General features: G+C 33.9%; 1 protein-coding gene across 3 annotated transcripts; it reads left to right on the forward strand.

Moving 5' to 3' along the window:
* Positions 1-234: 234 nt before the first annotated feature.
* LOC145327966 (putative peptidoglycan muropeptide transporter SLC46) lies at positions 235-16,919 on the forward strand. 3 transcript variants are annotated; one of them, XR_013882295.1, is made up of 20 exons: positions 235-290; positions 740-846; positions 1,092-1,155; positions 1,641-1,699; positions 2,149-2,272; positions 4,777-4,886; positions 5,489-5,547; positions 5,801-5,866; positions 6,568-6,658; positions 8,797-8,860; positions 9,317-9,392; positions 9,928-10,014; positions 10,379-10,434; positions 10,872-11,001; positions 11,698-11,787; positions 12,272-12,319; positions 12,972-13,022; positions 13,298-13,350; positions 14,160-15,134; positions 15,321-16,919. XR_013882295.1 is itself a non-coding variant. In XM_080171485.1 (19 exons), the coding sequence occupies exons 1-19, from the start codon at positions 261-263 to the stop codon at positions 14,259-14,261; spliced, it is 1,467 nt and encodes a 488-aa protein (XP_080027611.1). In that variant the 5' UTR covers positions 235-260; the 3' UTR covers positions 14,262-16,919. The 3 variants fall into 3 exon arrangements, 1 of the variants encoding a protein (XP_080027611.1); XR_013882294.1 differs by having other exon boundaries at positions 14,160-14,322; positions 14,537-16,919; XM_080171485.1 differs by having other exon boundaries at positions 14,160-16,919.
* The last annotated feature ends 1,592 nt before the right edge of the window (positions 16,920-18,511 follow it).

Raw genomic sequence — 18,511 nt, forward strand, 5'->3', positions numbered from 1 at the left:
TTTTAAAATATTTTATTTATTTTTCATCCAAAGCTATTCAAAGTAAAAAAAAATTAAACAAAATCTAAACTGCATTCAATTTCATGTATATTTTTTAGTGGATATGTGTGTTTTTTTCTATGTTGTTTCTATATCTATATGTCCTTACTTTACACATGGTTTTACTGGATCTCCACATTAATCCTGTCTCCATTTCATTTCACTTACAGCTTGTATAGAACTACACTTTGTTTCAGAGAATGTAAATAATACACATAAAAATGCCTTTACAACTATTACAACGATGTCGAAGGAATTTAAATATCAATTATTATATCCTTTTTTAGTCTTATGTTGGTTACGATTCAAACAGATAATCATCTTAAAAGGGGTAGTTGCACAAAATGCATTTAAACTTGAATTTAGTGTACTGCGTATTGTTTTTATATTTTATGGTTTAAATAACATTTGATTTATAGGGCGTACATTTAAAAGAATTTCAATTTTCTACTTTGTAGTTTTAAAAATATCAAGACTTGAAAATCATAATTTTGACAAATATGCAATTTTATTTATATAGCTGGCTTATTTTCACACAAAAGCAACAGGACGACTAATTTAATGATGTCTAACTGTTTGTTATTTTTTTGATGGTATACTTGTAACTTCTGCTTGAAATCATTTTTCTAAAATGCACTTCATGCAACTATCCCTTTCAACCAAAAATTAAATTGAAAATGATATTTTGATTAATGCTTCTAGTGCCTTGTCTTTGATAACCCTAGAGCCAGCTCTGATGTTGCTCACATTTTCCTGGGGTTTGTCCAGCGTTATCGGTCAGAATCTTATCCTTCTAAAAACATGCAGGTCAGTAACATGGTAGAATTAAATTTATCGCTTCATATTATAGATTGCTTTCCGTGGATATTTCAATAAAAATTTATAAGATTAAAACCAGTTTTGTTAGCCCCGATGGATGAGAACCGATTCTAATATTCATCTTTAAGTAACTAGACATACTCTTCCAGTTATAATGATAGATTGAAGATTGTCTGAAACTCTAAGTCTCATAGCAATCTATAAGTTATTTTAATTTAATTCATTAATTTCAGTGATCTAGGCTATTCAGACACAATTTGCAACGATATAAATCATCATCCAAAAGAAAATATAGAGGTATCTTTAGATTTTCTTATATAGGTATATAATAGGTAATTCTTGCACTTATCATTCATTTATGAAAATTCAATTTCTAAAACCTGTGGGACTATATCCTTGGGCCAGGTATCTGAAGGGATAAGACAATGGCCGTTAAATTGATGTACATCTCCAATGCTGAATTACCCCGTCTGTAGATTACAATAAGTGGTTAAAACGTTCGGACACTCAACTTTAATGAACCAACCAATCAAAATTCAATAAAAGTCCCCAAAGTTGTTAAGCCAACGAATAAGAAAGCATTACAATGAAAATTTGGAGACTAGTTTAATAAACAACTTAATCCCCCCCCCCCCCCACAACTCTCTCTCCCTGGCGGTGTAGGGGTTCTATCCTCGCGAAACTTTTCTAACCTTTATTAATCTTGCTTTCAATCATATGTATATGTAAGATTATATTTAGATATCTTCGAAATTGATTTTTCATATTTTTATGTTGTATAGGTTGAAAAGCAGTCCAACATAATCAACATGTACACGAGTATTCTTTCAGCTGTGCCAAGGTTTGTTTTAGCTACCTGTCTCGCTGTCTATGGTAACCACCATGTTTTATATTGCAAGTATTTTCTATATATAGAGTTAAGCTTATCCCACTCATTGTCTGTGTACCTATAAACCGTATTTTTAGCCATAAAAAGTTGCATTATACGAATTTGTTTCTATCTAAATATCTTTTCCAAAAGAAAACCGATTAATATCCAGTGGATTAGAACCGGTTGTCACCCATACGAAAAAAACTATGTCTAGCATCGTATTATATCCTGTTTTCAAAGAATAAAAAAATGCTAATTATAAGATTAAAATCATTTTTTAGCCCCGAGATGCCGAAAGCTGTAAAACTACGCGAATAAAGGTGCTGAAATAAGAGAACAATCAAAAGACTTTAAGATCAGCTTTTTTTTGTAAAAAAATACCTATACAATTACATCTACGCAACTCATTTTTTTTCTAGTATTGTCATTGCCTTGTTCATTGGTCCCTGGTCCGATACAAATGGCAGAAAACCTGTTATGATTCTAACCACTGTTGGCGCCTTTATCTCGCAGCTTATTTGGATCCTCATGGTTTATTATAAAGTAAGTATTATTATATTTCTTGGGGATATGCCAATTCATCAGGGTTTCGGATCCGGATCCGGATCCGGATCCGCAAGGATCCGCATATTTTGAGTCCAAGGATCCGGATCCGGATCCGCAAAAAAAATGCGGATCCGGATCCGGATCCTTAGACTCCAAAAAATGCGGAAAAAATGGAAAAATCTACCTAAATTTATATAAAATCTCACACATTCTCTTGATGAGAGCCAATCTTTAAGGTTTAGGTTCAGACTTGAAAATTAAAAGTATTTTTGACTTCGAATTGAAGAATTAATTTTTTTGAAAAATTTGGTGATTTTATTTTTATTGTCAAAGATCCGGATCCGGATCCGGATCCGCACTGACCAAATTTTGAGGATCCGGATCCGGATCCGGATCCGCATAAAATCAATGCGGATCCGAAACCCTGCAATTCATAATAAAGACATGGGAAGTTTTGACACATTTGCGTAACTAGTGATTATAGGCTTTATCTTTGGACTGAGAGGATTGGTTATGAATTTTCCAAAGTTTAAGATATTTTGATAGGCCTCCAGGTTCAGGATCTGCAGGCCTCCAGGTGGTCTCTAGACAGGTAAAAATAAGAATTACTTTTTTAGAGATAGTGTCTCAACCATGACACTTTGGTTGAGTGTGACTTCCGAATTAGCGGGAAGTTCTAGAGATCTTGTTTGACGGACACACAAACCCCCAATACCAGGAACCATCAAGTTTCAACAGCAGGTTTGATTATAGATTTATTCAGGAAAACTATTTCAAAGTCCTGAAATTACAAAATCAATTAATACAAAATTCCAGTTTTTATAACCACGTAATCTTATTTGCTTTTTAAAATCTTTTTTTCTACGGTTAAGAATCTTTGGGTACTTTGGCTTTAAAGGAAAATTATTTGGTTTAATAAATCATTGTTAAATGCAAAAATAAAGGCACATAAAAATAACTAAAACATAATAATTTAATCATAATAAAGTTTCATGTTTAGCTGGCTAAAGCCTTTTAAACTTACTAAAATCGTCCTATACGCCATTCAATTTAAATAAAATGAACAAATTCTACCTGAAGTTCTTATGGTTTTAAGCCCCTGGTATACTAGGGTCGTTCACGCACTATGAGACCAATGATAGGCCCAACTTTGTTCTCCGAAATCTTCACTCACTCACATATCATTCAAAAGTAAAGAACGTGGACGCATCAAAATATAAACAATCCATGCCGCGTCTCTTTAGAAAAGGAAAGTCAAACAAAGACGAAATTTGCGCCTAATTTGAAATTTGAATAAGGAATTAATTTCGATCTTGATAAACACAAAGCTTCCTCGAAAAGAGGTTAAGACAGATAGAGGTCAACTTATAAAACAAAACATAATCTTTTTTCTTCAAATATGTAAATAAATTTCACAAAGATGCATATTTTGTCTTATAAGTTGACCTCTAACTCTTTAGAAAATTTTTTTTTATTTTCACCTGTTCAGAGACCACCTGGAAGCCTGCTGCTCCTGAACCTGGAGGCCTTCAGCTCAAAAACCTGGAGGCCAATCAAAAATCTTAAGCTTCGGAAAATTTATCATATAAGAATGATGTTATTCCTAATAAAATATCCTCTCAGTCCAAAGATAAAGCCTATAATCACACTGTTTACGCAAATGTGTCAAAACTTCCTCCCCTCTTAGTCCCACTAGATTATTATTTTTATGATTTTTGTATCTTGTCATGGATAAATGAAGCAATGGATTTATTATTACTTGGATCTATCCTTATACTAAAGTAACAGGAGGTCTGTGTGTTTGTCTGTGTGTTTGTGTGTTTGTACCGAAGGATCTCGCTAACCACTGAACCGATCGGGTTCTCCTTAACAGAGTAGCTTCTCATAGGTCCCGGGAAGGTTTATAACTATTTTGGGGGAGGGTACCACCACCCCCCCTAAAAAAATTTATTTTTTTTATAACTAAAATAAAAAATGGCGGGGGGGACACCCCCCCCCCACAAAAAAATCCCCCCCCAAATTTTTTTTTATTTTTCTTTTAAAATCTAAATTAATAAAATTGGGTTATAGAATTCGACTCTCCTCAAGTGCCCCTAGAGGCCTCTAGGTACGTAGCCGCTAGTACCTAATAAAGTGAAGCTTGAAGCGGGCCGAACCCCCCCCCCCTCCTCTCATTCTCTCCGACTTGATATAGGAACTGAACAATAAATGACAGGGGAAATAGCAACCTAAATTGACGAAAATTTTTCCCCTGTCATAATATCCACGTATATTCTATATGCATTTATTTAGCGCAGCAACCAAAAGCCATTAGCATTTCAGATAGAAATAAAAATATCATACAAAGTTAGGGTATGTAGTTTTTGTAAGGTTTAATTTCGTGAATATACCTATACATACCTAATACGAAGATTGTTTAGGAAATTTATTTCTTCAAATTAAAAAATGCGCCAAAAAAATTAGGTAGTATTGATTAACAAATATTTTTCATTGATTTTCAGGATGCAAGCGCTTGGTACCTTTTGTTTACCTCCGTGTATGGGTGGACTGGTGGATTCACAACACTTCTAATTGGGGTCTACTCCTACCTAGCGGATATATCTACAATAAGGTGATTGTTTGGTAGTGCAACTACTCTATTTTATACTATATTGTCTATCGGCGGATGGACTGGCGGATTCACAACGCTTCTAATAGGGGTCTACTCGTACCTAGCGGATATATCTACAATCAGGTGATTGTTTCGGTAGTGCAACTCAGAGATCTAAAGGGATAACACAATGACCGATAAAATGTACATCCTAAATATATGATGATGCACAAAATATTAAAATCAGTGATTGAAATGTTTGGACACTCAACTTAATGAACCAACCAATCAAAATTCAGTCCCCAAACTTGTTAAGCCAACGAATAGGAAAACATCATTATAAAACTTTTGGAACTAGTGTAATGAACAGACCAATGTCCCCCCTCCTTCCCTGATTGCAACTTTGATTAAAATATTGAGTAGCAACGAAAGAAATATTTTTTCGGTACACCGACAAACGTCCTACTACGACAAACGTCCTACTACGACAAACGTCCTACGCGACAAACGTCCTAAGCGACAAACGTCCTACCGCGACAAACGTCCTACTGCGACATCTCTTTAGTAAAACGTCCTAAAAATTTTCAAAAATTATGAAATAAAAAAAATCTTCCAAATTTAAGGTCCCGGACATCACGTCTAGCTTTGTTAGATTTTTGTTTCTTTGGTGGAGTTCCTATAGGTGAGTGATTCAATAATGTGTTGTAGTTAAATATCTTGACAATTTTGTATAGCTTTATATTGCATTAAAAACATTTCAATCATAATCTATAAATAAATAACCATTCTTTTTACCACTAGGTAAGTATAATTTTAGAAATACAAATTGATAGTAAAAACTTTTAAAATATACCTACCTAATGTATTTATTTTAAACTTTTTTATTGAGTGATCGTTCTTTTACAATTGCTTGCTCATATTTTATATTTGTTAAGGAATGTTTTCATCAGCCTATGTATTCAAAGCATTTGGATTCTATGGAATTTTTGGTACTGTGGCAGGTTAGTAAAAAGTTTGGCAGTCTTAATTAAATACCTATCCTTTATGTTATTATTTTTTTCCGTTTTTTTTTTGGTATTTAATGCATTGTATTTTACATGGGGAAGATATTTTTGTAATTTTATATTCATAAATATGGATAAGACAATGGCCGATAAATTGATAAATTAAATAAATAAACAGCCCAATGTCCCCTCTCTCCTTTATTCATACTACTTGATTCTTATTACAAACCTATATCTTTTCTCAGTATGTCAAGTCTTGACTGGATTGTACATAGCCTTGTATTTTGATGAGACTGTACAACCAAATTCTATATATGAAACTATCCCTTTTCTTAGTATGTCAAGTCTTGAGTGGATTGTACATAGCCTTGTATATTGATGAGACTACAACCAAATTCTACTCCTGAAACTATCCCTTTTCTCATTATGTCAAGTCTTGATTGGATTGTACATAGCCTTGTATATTAATGAGACTGTCCAACCAAATTCTATACATGAAACTATCCCTTTTCTTAGTATGTCAAGTCTTGAGTGGATTGTACATAGCCCTGTATATTAATGTGACTGTCCAACCAAATTCTATACATGAAACTATCCCTTTTCTTAGTATGTCAAGTCTTGAGTGGATTGTACATAGCCCTGTATATTAATGTGACTGTCCAACCAAATTCTATACATGAAACTATCCCTTTTCTTAGTATGTCAAGTCCTGAGTGGATTGTACATAGCCTTGTATATTGATGAGACTGTTCAACCAAATGAAAACTCTCTCACTGTTCCACAATCCAGGTAAATTATTTTTAAAAATTGAGGGTTGGGGGGGGGGGAATTCGGCCACCCCTTTTTATAATTTAAAATGTGGAAGACAAACGCCAAAAAAGTATTTTATTGTTTTTTAACTACAGGTAAAATATTGGGTAGCATCCAAAGTTTTTTTTTGTATTTTATTTTCACATTAGCTTTACATGCTTATTTTAGGTTAAGTTAAGTACCTACCTAAGGGTTAGAAAAATTTTGTAACGGCTAGAATTTTTTTATTAATAAAAAGACCTTTAAAAATATTGGTAGAATCTGCAATCCGCAAAACAACAATAAATCTGCAATCCGCAGATTACCTAATCCTCTTTATTTTTTCGGATTTTTGTAAGAATCTGAATCCAACCTAAAAATTCTGCGGATTGCAGGGTTGTCATTTTGGGCGGGCAGTTTTGGGCGGGCGGTTTTGGGCCGCCCAATATAAGGTCCTTTTGGGCAGTTTTGGGCACCCCCCTTTTAGGGGGAGAGAAAAAGGGGAGGGGTTAAAAAAGAGGGGGGGGAGGCGGGCCTATTTTTTGGTTAATATCCTTATACTAAGGTAACAGAGTGTGTGTCTGTTTGTTTGTGTGTCTGTGTGTTTGTACCAAAGGATCTCGCTAACCGCTTAACCGATCGGGTTCTCCTTAACAGGGTAGCTTCTCATAGGTTCTTGGAAGGTTTATAACTATTTTGGGGGAGGGTACCACCACCCTAAGAGAAATCGCCCCTAAAAAAAAATTACACTCCCCCAAAAACTTTTTTAAAACTTTTTTTAAACTAAAATTAAAATGGGGGGGAGGAAACCCACCCCCCCCCCAAAAAAAAAAAATTATTCCCCCCCCCAATTTGTTTTACTTTTTCTTTTTAAATCTAATATATTAATTGGATTATCAAATTTGACTCTCCCCTCCTCAAGTGCCCCTAGAGGCCTCTAGGGCCGTAGCCGCTAGTTAACTATATAAATTAGTAAGCTTTTTTGTATCTTGAGATGGATTTCGCTAACTGCTGAACCGATATGGTTCTCCTTTCCAGTGGAGCCTTTATAGGTCCTGAGATGGTTTTAGGCTATTTTATTTCTAATAATAAGTCTAGGTATGGTTTTAGGCTATTTTATATACTTTTTATAGGCTTTTTACGACATTTGCCCAAAAAGGGTGCCCAAAACCACTTTTGGGCGCCCAAAACCCGCCTAAAACGCTTTTGGGCAATTGGGCCGCCCAATATCAAAAAAAGTGCCCAATTCGACAACCCTGGCGGATTGCCATCCCTTACTACGCTACTTTATATAATACTAGCGACTTCGCCCCTAGCCTCTAGGGGCTTCGCCCTATGAAGTAATGGGAAGTCAACCCTCCTAAATAGAAATATTCAAAAAAAATTATTCTTTGTTTAATTACTCTGTGGTAAAATTAAACCCAGCTTGTTCGTTTTATGCACAAAAATTTTAATTTGTACAAATTAAACCCAGGTTGTTTGCCGTATACACAAAAATTTCAATTCGTAAAAATTAAACCTAGGTTGTTCGCATACACAAAAATTAAAATTAAAAAAAAAAATATTTAAATTTTTTTTTGGGGGGGGAGGGATTCGTGGGGGCTTCGCCCCATGTTGCAGTGGGGTTCCCCCACCCCAATTACTGGTTTTTGTTTACAAAAATTTTTAAAAATTAAAAATTTTGGAAGTGGGGATTTTTTTATTTTTGGGGGGGTTGGGGTGTCCCACCCCCCCCCAAGAAAATAGCTTAAAACCACCAGAGGACCAGTAAGTATATTCCCAGAAGGGTTGAGCCCAATTTGATCAACAGTTACTGAGATTTTACAAAAAATGTAAAAAAAAATCTTTGGGGGGTGGTTTTTTTTTATTTTTTGGGGGGTTGGGGGTGTCCCACCCCCCCAAGAAAATAGCCTAAAACCACCACAGGACCAGTAGGTATATTCCCTGAAGAGTAGAATCCAATCGGTTCAGTGGTTACCGAGATCTTAAGGGACGGACGGACGGACAGACGGTCAGACGGACAGACATCAAGCTACTTTGTATTATAGATTTCAGTATGGCTTAGAACCATTTCTAATCCAGCGGATATTAATCGACTTGAAAGCCATTTAATTCATTAATGCTCTAAATTATTTTAGGTTGAAGAACTATTTAAATGTTGTCAACATAGATCATGTTAAACAAGTCTTTCTAACAACCTTCAGGAATTGTTTTCTTTTAATCAACACTAGCCTACCCAATAAAGTGATTTATTGTAAAACTACCAAGGCCTTTGAAAATTCATAATTCTATATAAACTGCCACAAAATTTGTGGTAAGAAAAATCCATTTCTTTCCCTACGGACCTTAATGAATTTTTAAAAAATTTCCAAAAAATATTTTAAAAACATTACAATTAAGATCATCGGGGAAAGTAAAGGATTTTTCTTTTATTATTTTTGGAAAATTTTTAGTATCTTAATCAAAATTCTAAATTTGTCAGGGAGAGAAATGGAATAAAGGATGGAGGAAGAGCTATCGTTCCATCCTATAGTCCCTTGGGCACAAAAACATCTATTACTTGCCTTGGTAGTGATTAGATATAATACAATCCAAGGCATTTTTTCTTTCTTATTTTTAAAAACGTCTATGAACAAACTCAAAGAAAATCAAATGAATAGAAAACGTCAGCACAAACTACGACGGGTTATTCTTCTTTTAATATTTTGCATGTTACTTAATATCACTGTCTTCAGTAAGTATTTTTATATCATCAATGCTACTTTACAACTCTTACCTATGTGTCGTTGCTATATTTTCCAGGGATGGAGGAGACATTGGGCTGTTTATTACAATAGTCCCCAAAGTTTTATAATAACGTTTTCTTTTTCTTATACATTGGCTTAAGAACTTTGGGAACTTTTAAGTTTTAAGTGTCCGAACGTTTTACTCACTCATTGTAACTTTCAGAAGAGGTAATTTGGTAAAATTAAAAAAATGTGCACAATAAAATTGCTTCCTAGTCTTCATATAATATTTTGAATTTAAATCTTTACACTTAACCAAAATGGCAAAAACATTTTGCAAAACAACCTTGTCTTAACGTAGTCAGACTGTCTAGTTTGACTATTTGATTGGTAGGTATATCTTCCTTTCCTTCTATCTCTTAAACATTCCTATAAGTCATCGAAAGATTAGAATGTTAAACTTTTTGATGTTCTAATAGGTAATAATAGGTATAGTTACCTAGCAAATGTAAATTATAAGCTAATATTTTTTTGTAATTTTAGATGATGGCAACATAGTCTACCTGTACACAAGAAAACAGTTTCTCTGGACTGAAGTTCAATATACCAAATTTGTTACCCTCAGCATATGTAAGTTTTACATTTAATTTAAATAAAGCTATTGATGGATTTTAGTTATTATTCATCAACATTGGTGCTTTACCTTTAAGTGACTATAAAGCACTAATTCCCTTCCCCTCCTATACAAATTAATAAATTGAAATTGTGTCGTAGTAGTTTTTTCGATGACCCTTCGGAAGGAGGGAGGGGGGCTAACTGTACAAGGCTTTTATCTGTGTTACCCTAACCCTGCGGGGCTTTCTAGTAACCTAATTGGACCTAAAGAAATAAGCAAACAAACGAAAGTCTGGCAATGATTTACAGTAAAATTGATTTAATGATTTGATTCTTTTTTTTTCTTCACAATTTTTCATTTATTCTTTGTCTTTTTTAGGTCTGAGTGCAGTTGCTTCATGCATAGTGATGCCAATACTTAGCTTGGTCCTTAAGGTTTGTAATGTTCTTGTTGTTAGTGAAATTCTTTGTGGCTGTGTTGAACATAGTGTTCTTATGTATTGGAATGAGTTACAATCTAGGGATCTAAAGGAATAAACCAATGACGGACAAAATTAACGTTCATCCCCAATAATGATACACAAAACCTAGTATCCTGCGTTGATTGAGAGTCACGTGATATAGAGATTTTGAATATCATATGCTTAGGCATGTTTGAATTGATAGATATTTTGATACTTGGATCTTACATCAGAATTTCATAGTCTCTAATAAAATAAAATACGCAGCGGGCTAAAATAACAATCCCCCTTTAACCCCGTTCCCTCTTCTACTACTGGATATACGATCTAACCAATAAGCATATTGGCAACCTTAAACGACAATAATTTTTCCCCTGTCATAATATCCACGCATATTCTACATCCATTTAGGTGCACGACTCCATGATTGGGATATTATCTACCATGTCCAAGGTGTTCAGCCTGATAGCCGTAGGACTCGCCACTGACGGAACCACATTCTTTTTTGGACAGTCCATTGGAGCTATCAGCTCATTGGCAGGTACAAAGTTTAATTCAAATAACAATGTAATTGACCTGAAATCAACCTTTATCTTTTGTAACAGAAAACTTATTTTATTTTACTGTAACTATGGCAGGTGTCTCACATCTCATTTTACATAAAGCTATCCTAATATATAACGTGGTAAGGTTTTTTTTGTTTGTAGCTTAAAATTTCGATAACAAAATAACTGGTTGATAATTTGAGATCTATATTTTATTAAAAAAAAACTTCACGTAGGTCCCGGGGTGGTTTTAGGCTATTTTTCTACTTTCCCTGCCTTTCGAAAATATAGCACCTAGATGCTAGTGGCTTCGCCGCCATTATGAAAAAACATATCAATATCAATAGGAATACAACAAGGATGAAAATTTGCGTTACCTCATAGCTATGTATCAAGGTTTCTATTTAATTTTCTCATTTTTAGGAATCATTATATGATCAATGTTTTCTAAGTGTGTGCAACCAAATGAACTTTTTAAATTAAAAGCAAATAGTTTTCACAGATTGCTCGTCATTTGGCTCTTGCAACTTCCAGATTAGTAGTTTCTCCATTTGTGTGTGTGCGTGTGTGTATCCGTCATACATTGGGATGTTACATGGATGTGTAATGTCTTTACACAAAAGGACAGTCTTATTTTTTTTCATTTAAAAAAGGCATCAGTTTTCATGAAAACTAATCTTGTAAAATTTCAGGAATCATCATAAGATCCATGTTGTCTAAGTGTGTGCAGCCAAATGAACTTGGAAAGATTTATTCACTGCTGGCAAGCCTGGAGGCCGCAGGTATACTTTTACTCAAAATTTCATCAGTACTGTTTTTATGTTTTTTTATCGTTTTGAATTTAATGTTAATATTGCGTAAAATATTAGCCCTAGCTTTAAGTTGACTTTGTGGAAAAATGTAATATTTAAAAGGATTAGTTATTTGTTCACATAAGAATCATAGACAGCTTTCCGCGGATATTTAAATGAAAAATAAAATGATTAGTTAGTGAAAATTGTATATTATTTGATGCTATACCTACATGATTTTCAGTATGGTTCTAATTAAGCGGATATAAATCGGTTTCGAAGCCATACTGGAAGTTAATGGAAGTTATATTACTATTTAATTTCCGACACTATTAGCTGTTATTCAAAGATTGCAAAAATTGCAAGTCGGTAAAGGGTAATCACCCCGTGGGTAGTGTTACACATAGCTCTCTATACCTTCTCTAATCTTTGATTTTAATGTAGGTACTACATTTTGACTTCATTTATTTTTCAGTACCTTTGTTTGCTGCTCCACTCTTCACCTGGATCTACAACAGTACCATAGGAACATTATCAATTAATATGAAGTAAATGCTTCACCAGTTGCTAATATCGTCCACCGGGAATATACTAGGGGGGGGGGGTATTTCTAGAAGATGAAGAAAAGGAAAAGATAGGCCTTCCAAATTCAATTTAAGGAGTTTGTTAAACCCAACTTTCGAACACAAATGCCTGTAACCTTATAAGGCTTTTTTTCAAAATTACACTGAACAACCAAAAACTTACAAATCGGGCACTGGATTTGCATAACTCTTATTTCATATCCAGGATTATTGGAAATGTAACATTTTAAATTCGCATTCGTCTTTAGTTTACACCAAATATCTTCTGATTTTTAACATTTGACTAAGACAATTTTATGTGCATTGCACCAAGGCAATAAATACCCATTTTTATTATCAATATACCAGTGCTGTGAAGTAGTGGGGTGTCAACACCTCCCTCAAATTTAAATTAGGAAAGCCTGGCTTCCCTATCAGACATTATATAGTATCTGCTAAAAACGTCTTTAGTGTGATTCAAGCCTAGACTCAAACCAATGACCCCAGTTCTTTTCTAAGAAACCTTTATTTGCACAGTAGAAGAAAGATTTCAACAGATAGACTATTAAACATCCTATTACTTTACTAATGAAAATAATTGATATTGATAACTAGAAACCCAACCAAACGCTGTCTTCTTTGTTCTTGCAGCTATATTTTTCAGTGAGTATTTATATAAGTGAAGCTACTCTATAATTCCAAATATCCGTTGTTATGTCAGTCTTAACGTTTGAATAGTTGTGTTTCGACGTAATTTTGTTGGATGCCATTTAAGATCATAGATATTTCTTATTGTAAAACTTGTCAACCAATTATTTTGATATTGAGAAGGGATAATATTGTTATCATCATTGGGTATGTACAGTACATTGATTTATCTTATATTGTCGTATCCCTTAATTTTTATAAATTAATATAACATAAATATTTTATTTTAGTTGTTTTGATAAACTTCTTCTACATCTTTTTTGTTCTAACACGAAGTGGACAGGTAAAAATCAAATGATTTTAAGTATTCTCATGTAAAACCCGCGACTGTGGCTCAACACTTAGCGCATCCGCTCGTCGTCGGGAAGGTGATAGGTTCGAATCTCGGGCCGACACCGCGTCATAACTAAAGACGTTAAAAATGGTTCCTACTGCTGCTATGTCAGATGCGCGACATAAATAGTTAGAGTAGGGGGAATGCCTTGGCCCAAAACAGGCGCAACTCGTTACCATGCACAGTTGGGACTTCTCAGACAAAGGTCGTGCATCACAGAGAGTTGGTTGTCTGATGGATGTTACTTAGCCTAATATCCTTGGGTGTTTGGACAGAGAAGGGTGCGTTAGTCATCCTTAGTTCTCCTGGATTGCTGGACCAGGACCTAGACAGTACATCAAGTCGATAAGGTCCGGTACTGCAATCCCGCCCGTACGAGGTAATCTAGGTAATTCTCATGTAAAAAACAGCGTTTATCGAAGTTTTGTTACCTAGGTATTACCTCCCTTCCATCTTTCTTCAAATAGCTCTTAATTATCTATTAACCCTTGGAAAGCTTACATGAAAACATAAAAAAACGAATTATCAATTTTATTTCATACACTTATAGACAGACATCCAAATATTTTTAGAATTTAACTTTTTGTAGATGAATTTAACTTAATGTTTTAAAAATTCAACAAATTAAGACGACAAACATTTGAAAATCTATGCCCTTACCAACATAACAAGAGCTTTGAATATTTAGATGCTTCCTTTGGAAATGTTTTTTATTTCTTTATTTCTATAAATGTTGTTATAGATTTTGTCTTTTTTAGGATTTTAGTTTGTTAATACAGGAGGAAGAGGTTATAGATGAAAATATTTACCCAACAATTGAAAATTCAAATCAGTACAATTATAGAGAAATACAATCTTAACTGCAGGGAGGCAGTTAAATGGCAATTGAATAGTTAAGTAACTGTTTTGCCTTAAATTTGGGTAAAGTCCCTTTCGTGGCAACGCTTTTTAAGGAGCGATTCGTCGTATTTTCACAATAGCTTCTCCCCTCTTTCTAGCTCCTGCGGGGGCCCTAACACTGCGGGGCAATTACTTAACCTAAAATAACCTATCAAAAGCTTCTGTAAAAATACGACGAATCGCCTCTTAAGAGGCGTTACCACGAAAGGGACTATACCCATAAATTTTTATTTAGATATCCAGTTCCTTGTAAATATGGCATAAAATTTCTGGGCTAAATAATTTTTAATTGGATGCCATATTCCCGCCTAATTAAACGATAATAAACACAGACAATTATTTAAAATTAACAAATATAGAAATAAAAAGTATTCCAGAGAAGACATATAGTTACTTTACATATCTTGACAATTTTGTAAAAGTGGGTGGCGGATGAGACACTTTTTTAAACCAAACCAAAAAAATTGCACAAAAAAGTCTCTATACCGCCTCCCCCCTTTTAAGGCAGATTGTTGTCAAACTTTTTTTCCTTTTTGTTTGAATAACGACTATAAAATGAAATAAATTGACCTATCAATATTTTTGTATAAAAATGAACTTATACCAGTATATATAATTTAATTATTTGTACAAAATTTTGTTTAATTAAGTTATAGAACAAGTATTCGAAAAGAAATATTTTATGGAATGTTTTTAAAAGTTAGTTTTGGTAGCCCCACAAAAAGTTTCAATTTACTACATGCGCCTTCAGTGATTTGAGCATATTTCTGGATAGATGAATTTTCCAGTATGGCTTCGAAACTAGAATTGAACCAGCTATATTAAAAAATCATGTTTAGCATCGTATTACAGATAACTTTCCACAAATATTAAAATGCACAATCATAAAATTAATACCAGATTTGTTAGCCCGGGCCTTGGAGCCTCAGGTCTAATAAAACTGGATTTAATATTATAGTTTTTATTTTAATATCCGCAGAAAGCTGTCTATAATACGATGCGATAAATAACTATTCAAGATGATGAATCCATTTTGGTTTGTTTGATTCTATTCAGAGGGGCCACAGTCACACCATCAAAAAATATATACATTTTATAGATATTTATTTTAATTATATTCAATTCTTAGCCCGGTTGTAAAAAAAACATTAGTCAATTATAATATTTCATTTAGTCTTATTTTTGTATTTTATGATTTAGAAACATTTTTAAATTTTGAATTGTATATCCCAAATTAATAGGATTTCCATAAAAATCTTTATCAAGGGGGGGGGGGGGGGTAAGTTCTGATACTTTTGCTTAAATACTTTAGTGAGAGGATAGATTCTTTCACAAAAAAAGTTTCCTTTTGGGATGTAGTTTTCCTATTTTAAAAAAAAATTGGATTTGGCCTCCAGGTTCAGGTACTGCAGGCCTCTAGGTTGTCTCTGGACAGTGAAAGTGAAAAAAAAATAAAGAGTTAGAAGTCAAATTATAAAACAAAATATGCATCTTTTTGAATGTTATTTATCAAAGACAAAGCCTTTAATCACTGTTTACGCAAATGAGTCAAAACTTCCCCCCCCCCCCCTTTGCCAGACATTTAAACTTGTTGTAGTACTTACTGATTAAAGTTTTGTAATTTTGTGTGTGTGATTTTAAATTAAATGTAGGGAGTTTTATTTTACCCAAAATCATATTTGCCTTACCATAATTTTTAATATTATATTAATAATGATTCAATTATCAATCTTTGTAAGATTTGTAATGCTTCTTAATTTTTCTGACTTAACAATTTTTTTTTGTAATGCTAAACCTTTTGTAAAATGATAAAGTAAGTTATATTATAACCTTTCTCTTGTATAATAGTAAAAAACTAAAATTTTATTAGTATTAAAAATATCAAATATTAGCACAATTTTAGCTCAAAGTCAAAATGTTAAAAATATTTAGTACCTCTTAAAAACAACAGTTTGTTATGACTAAATATTACAACATGTTTTTGTACAAAAAAAAAGACAATGAATTTAATCAATGAACTTTTGGTTAGTAAAAATTTTATTAGGGTTGGCAACCCGTCCAATTTTTAAAACGGATTCGGATTCTTACATAAATCTGCCAAAAATGAAACGGATTATTCCGTGGATTCCGGATTCTTATTTTTTCGACGGATTACGGATTTTCGGATTCCGGATTCTAGCAATATTTTAACAGGCCTTTTCTAAAAATAGATTATGGGATTAAATTTTACCGGGTAATGGGAAGAATCTAAGCTGCGTTTTTTCATATTTTCACAGTAGCTTTTCTCTTATTTCTAGACCCTACAGCGGCCAAAATGACTTTGTTAAAAATTCAAATATATATTCGGACCAAAAAAACTCAAGACGAAATTTTAGACCTTCAATTAAAATCCGAACCCGCTATTAAAATAACGAATTTCGGATTCGGATTCTGGAATTCAAAATTGTCCAAAAATTGGACGGATCCCGGATTCCGATTCAGATTGCCCTAAATTTTATAGTTAAAAATGATGAGCTTGTGAATATCTTGATTCGAAACTGTGATTAGTAATACGTGTAGTTTTTATATGTAATATTGTATTGTTTACCTTTAATATATTGGTTAAATATTTCATATAATGTTCTTATTTTAAATAGTTTAGGTTAGGTTATTTTTAGGAGAGTATTGGGCCCTGCATGGTTTTAAACTATACATGTCAGACTGATTGCATATGGAAATATGGACAGGGGAAAATTTGTCGTCAATTTAGGTTGCTAATTTTGGCCTAATTTATTGGTAAATATTAATGAGTTTATGCAAATCTGGTGCAACATCCAAGTAATAATAGATCGATTTAGCCAACTTTTGTTTCTTTTGAACGTAATTGTCCTTGTTTTTCTGGTATATCTTCGAAACCGATTAATTTCCGCTGGATTAGAACTAGTTCTCAATCATACTGAAAAATCATGTATAGCATCTTAGCAAAGACAATTTCCCTCGAACATTTTTTAAAAATTTAAAATAAAAACCAGTTGTGTTAGATTGGACCTTCCGCTCCTTGGGGGAAAAACTGGTTTAAATCTTATAATTTTTCAATTTGATATCAGCGGAAAATGTCTATAATACGATACAATAAATAACTATTACAGCACCTATTTTGTTCTTTGCGTTTATATTTCCCAAATAAATAATAATTTGGTTGAAAGTATAATTCAGTTTCCTTGTAATACATTGATATTCTGTCAAAAATAAATGTACAGTATAGATGTAGAACCTAGACAACTAACTAGCTCAACTGGTAGTTGAGCTTTTTCGTCTACAAGCAAATTGCTTTCTGATCTTTTGTAGCGACTTAACTGTGTCAATATTTCCGTCGCTATTGGCTGATTTTCAAAGACCTAATTGAAGTCGGCATAGGGTCCCCACCCCGTGGGTAGAATTACAGGGTACGCCACATATCCTCGGACATTCTTTAAACGGCCATAGCGTCAAAACTACTTGACCAATCAGGACGTTTGACCCCACTATAAAAAGCTTAGGTAATGACCTTTTAGCACAAAAAATCTTTGGACGAAGATGGGCTCGTACTCCGAGCTGGCCGCGTTTATGTTCAACAAGGCAGATTCGAGTTGCGCCGGTGGTATAATCTGGATTCTCGACTAGGGCCCAATAAATCGGACCTCAGCCCATCTGTAGATGAGGTAGAGTTATGCAACTTGCTGGGGATACTGTTAGATACATAAGTAAGACACTAGAAAAGACTAGAGCTCTCTATCTAAAATGGCTTGGCTGTAGTACTCCGGCAAAGTGAAACGTGACAGATTTAGAGATGTCAAAAACGTCAAAAATCGTGTAAAATCGTGAAAATTTCTCGGTTCTTGACTCCAGGGACTTATATTGAACTCATTTTAGACTATGGGTTGCGCTGACAACCCTAGCTAAAACTTCATGCCATTTCTAAAAAGGTAAAGAACGTCGTTCTAGCTCAACTGTGGTCAAAATAAGAGCCTCCGTGTCAAATGGTAGCTTGAAAGTTGGGTGAATTTGGATCCTGCGGTTACTCACATTCCTTGGAAATGGGGCCTCCCAGCAGCCCGATCTTAATTCAATGGACTTTTGGGCCTAGAGCTACTTTGAAGCATGCACCAATAGACGTGCCCATGCCACAAAGACCTCCCTCATTGCCACTATCAAGGAGAACTTCGCCATCTTGGACAGGTACACTTTGACC

Source organism: Acartia tonsa, chromosome 9, assembly GCF_053477335.1.
Source record: "Acartia tonsa isolate MP-2025a chromosome 9, ASM5347733v1, whole genome shotgun sequence".
NCBI classification, from domain to species: domain Eukaryota; kingdom Metazoa; phylum Arthropoda; class Copepoda; order Calanoida; family Acartiidae; genus Acartia; species Acartia tonsa.

Excerpts from the sequence above, each read along its gene's own strand:
- LOC145327966 (XM_080171485.1), top strand. The coding sequence starts at position 261 with ATGCCTTTACAACTATTACAACGATGTCGA. Across the intron at positions 2,273-4,776 it reads TCCTCATGGTTTATTATAAA|GATGCAAGCGCTTGGTACCT; the intron begins GTAAGTATTATT and ends ATTGATTTTCAG. Across the intron at positions 11,788-12,271 it reads GGCAAGCCTGGAGGCCGCAG|TACCTTTGTTTGCTGCTCCA; the intron begins GTATACTTTTAC and ends TTTATTTTTCAG.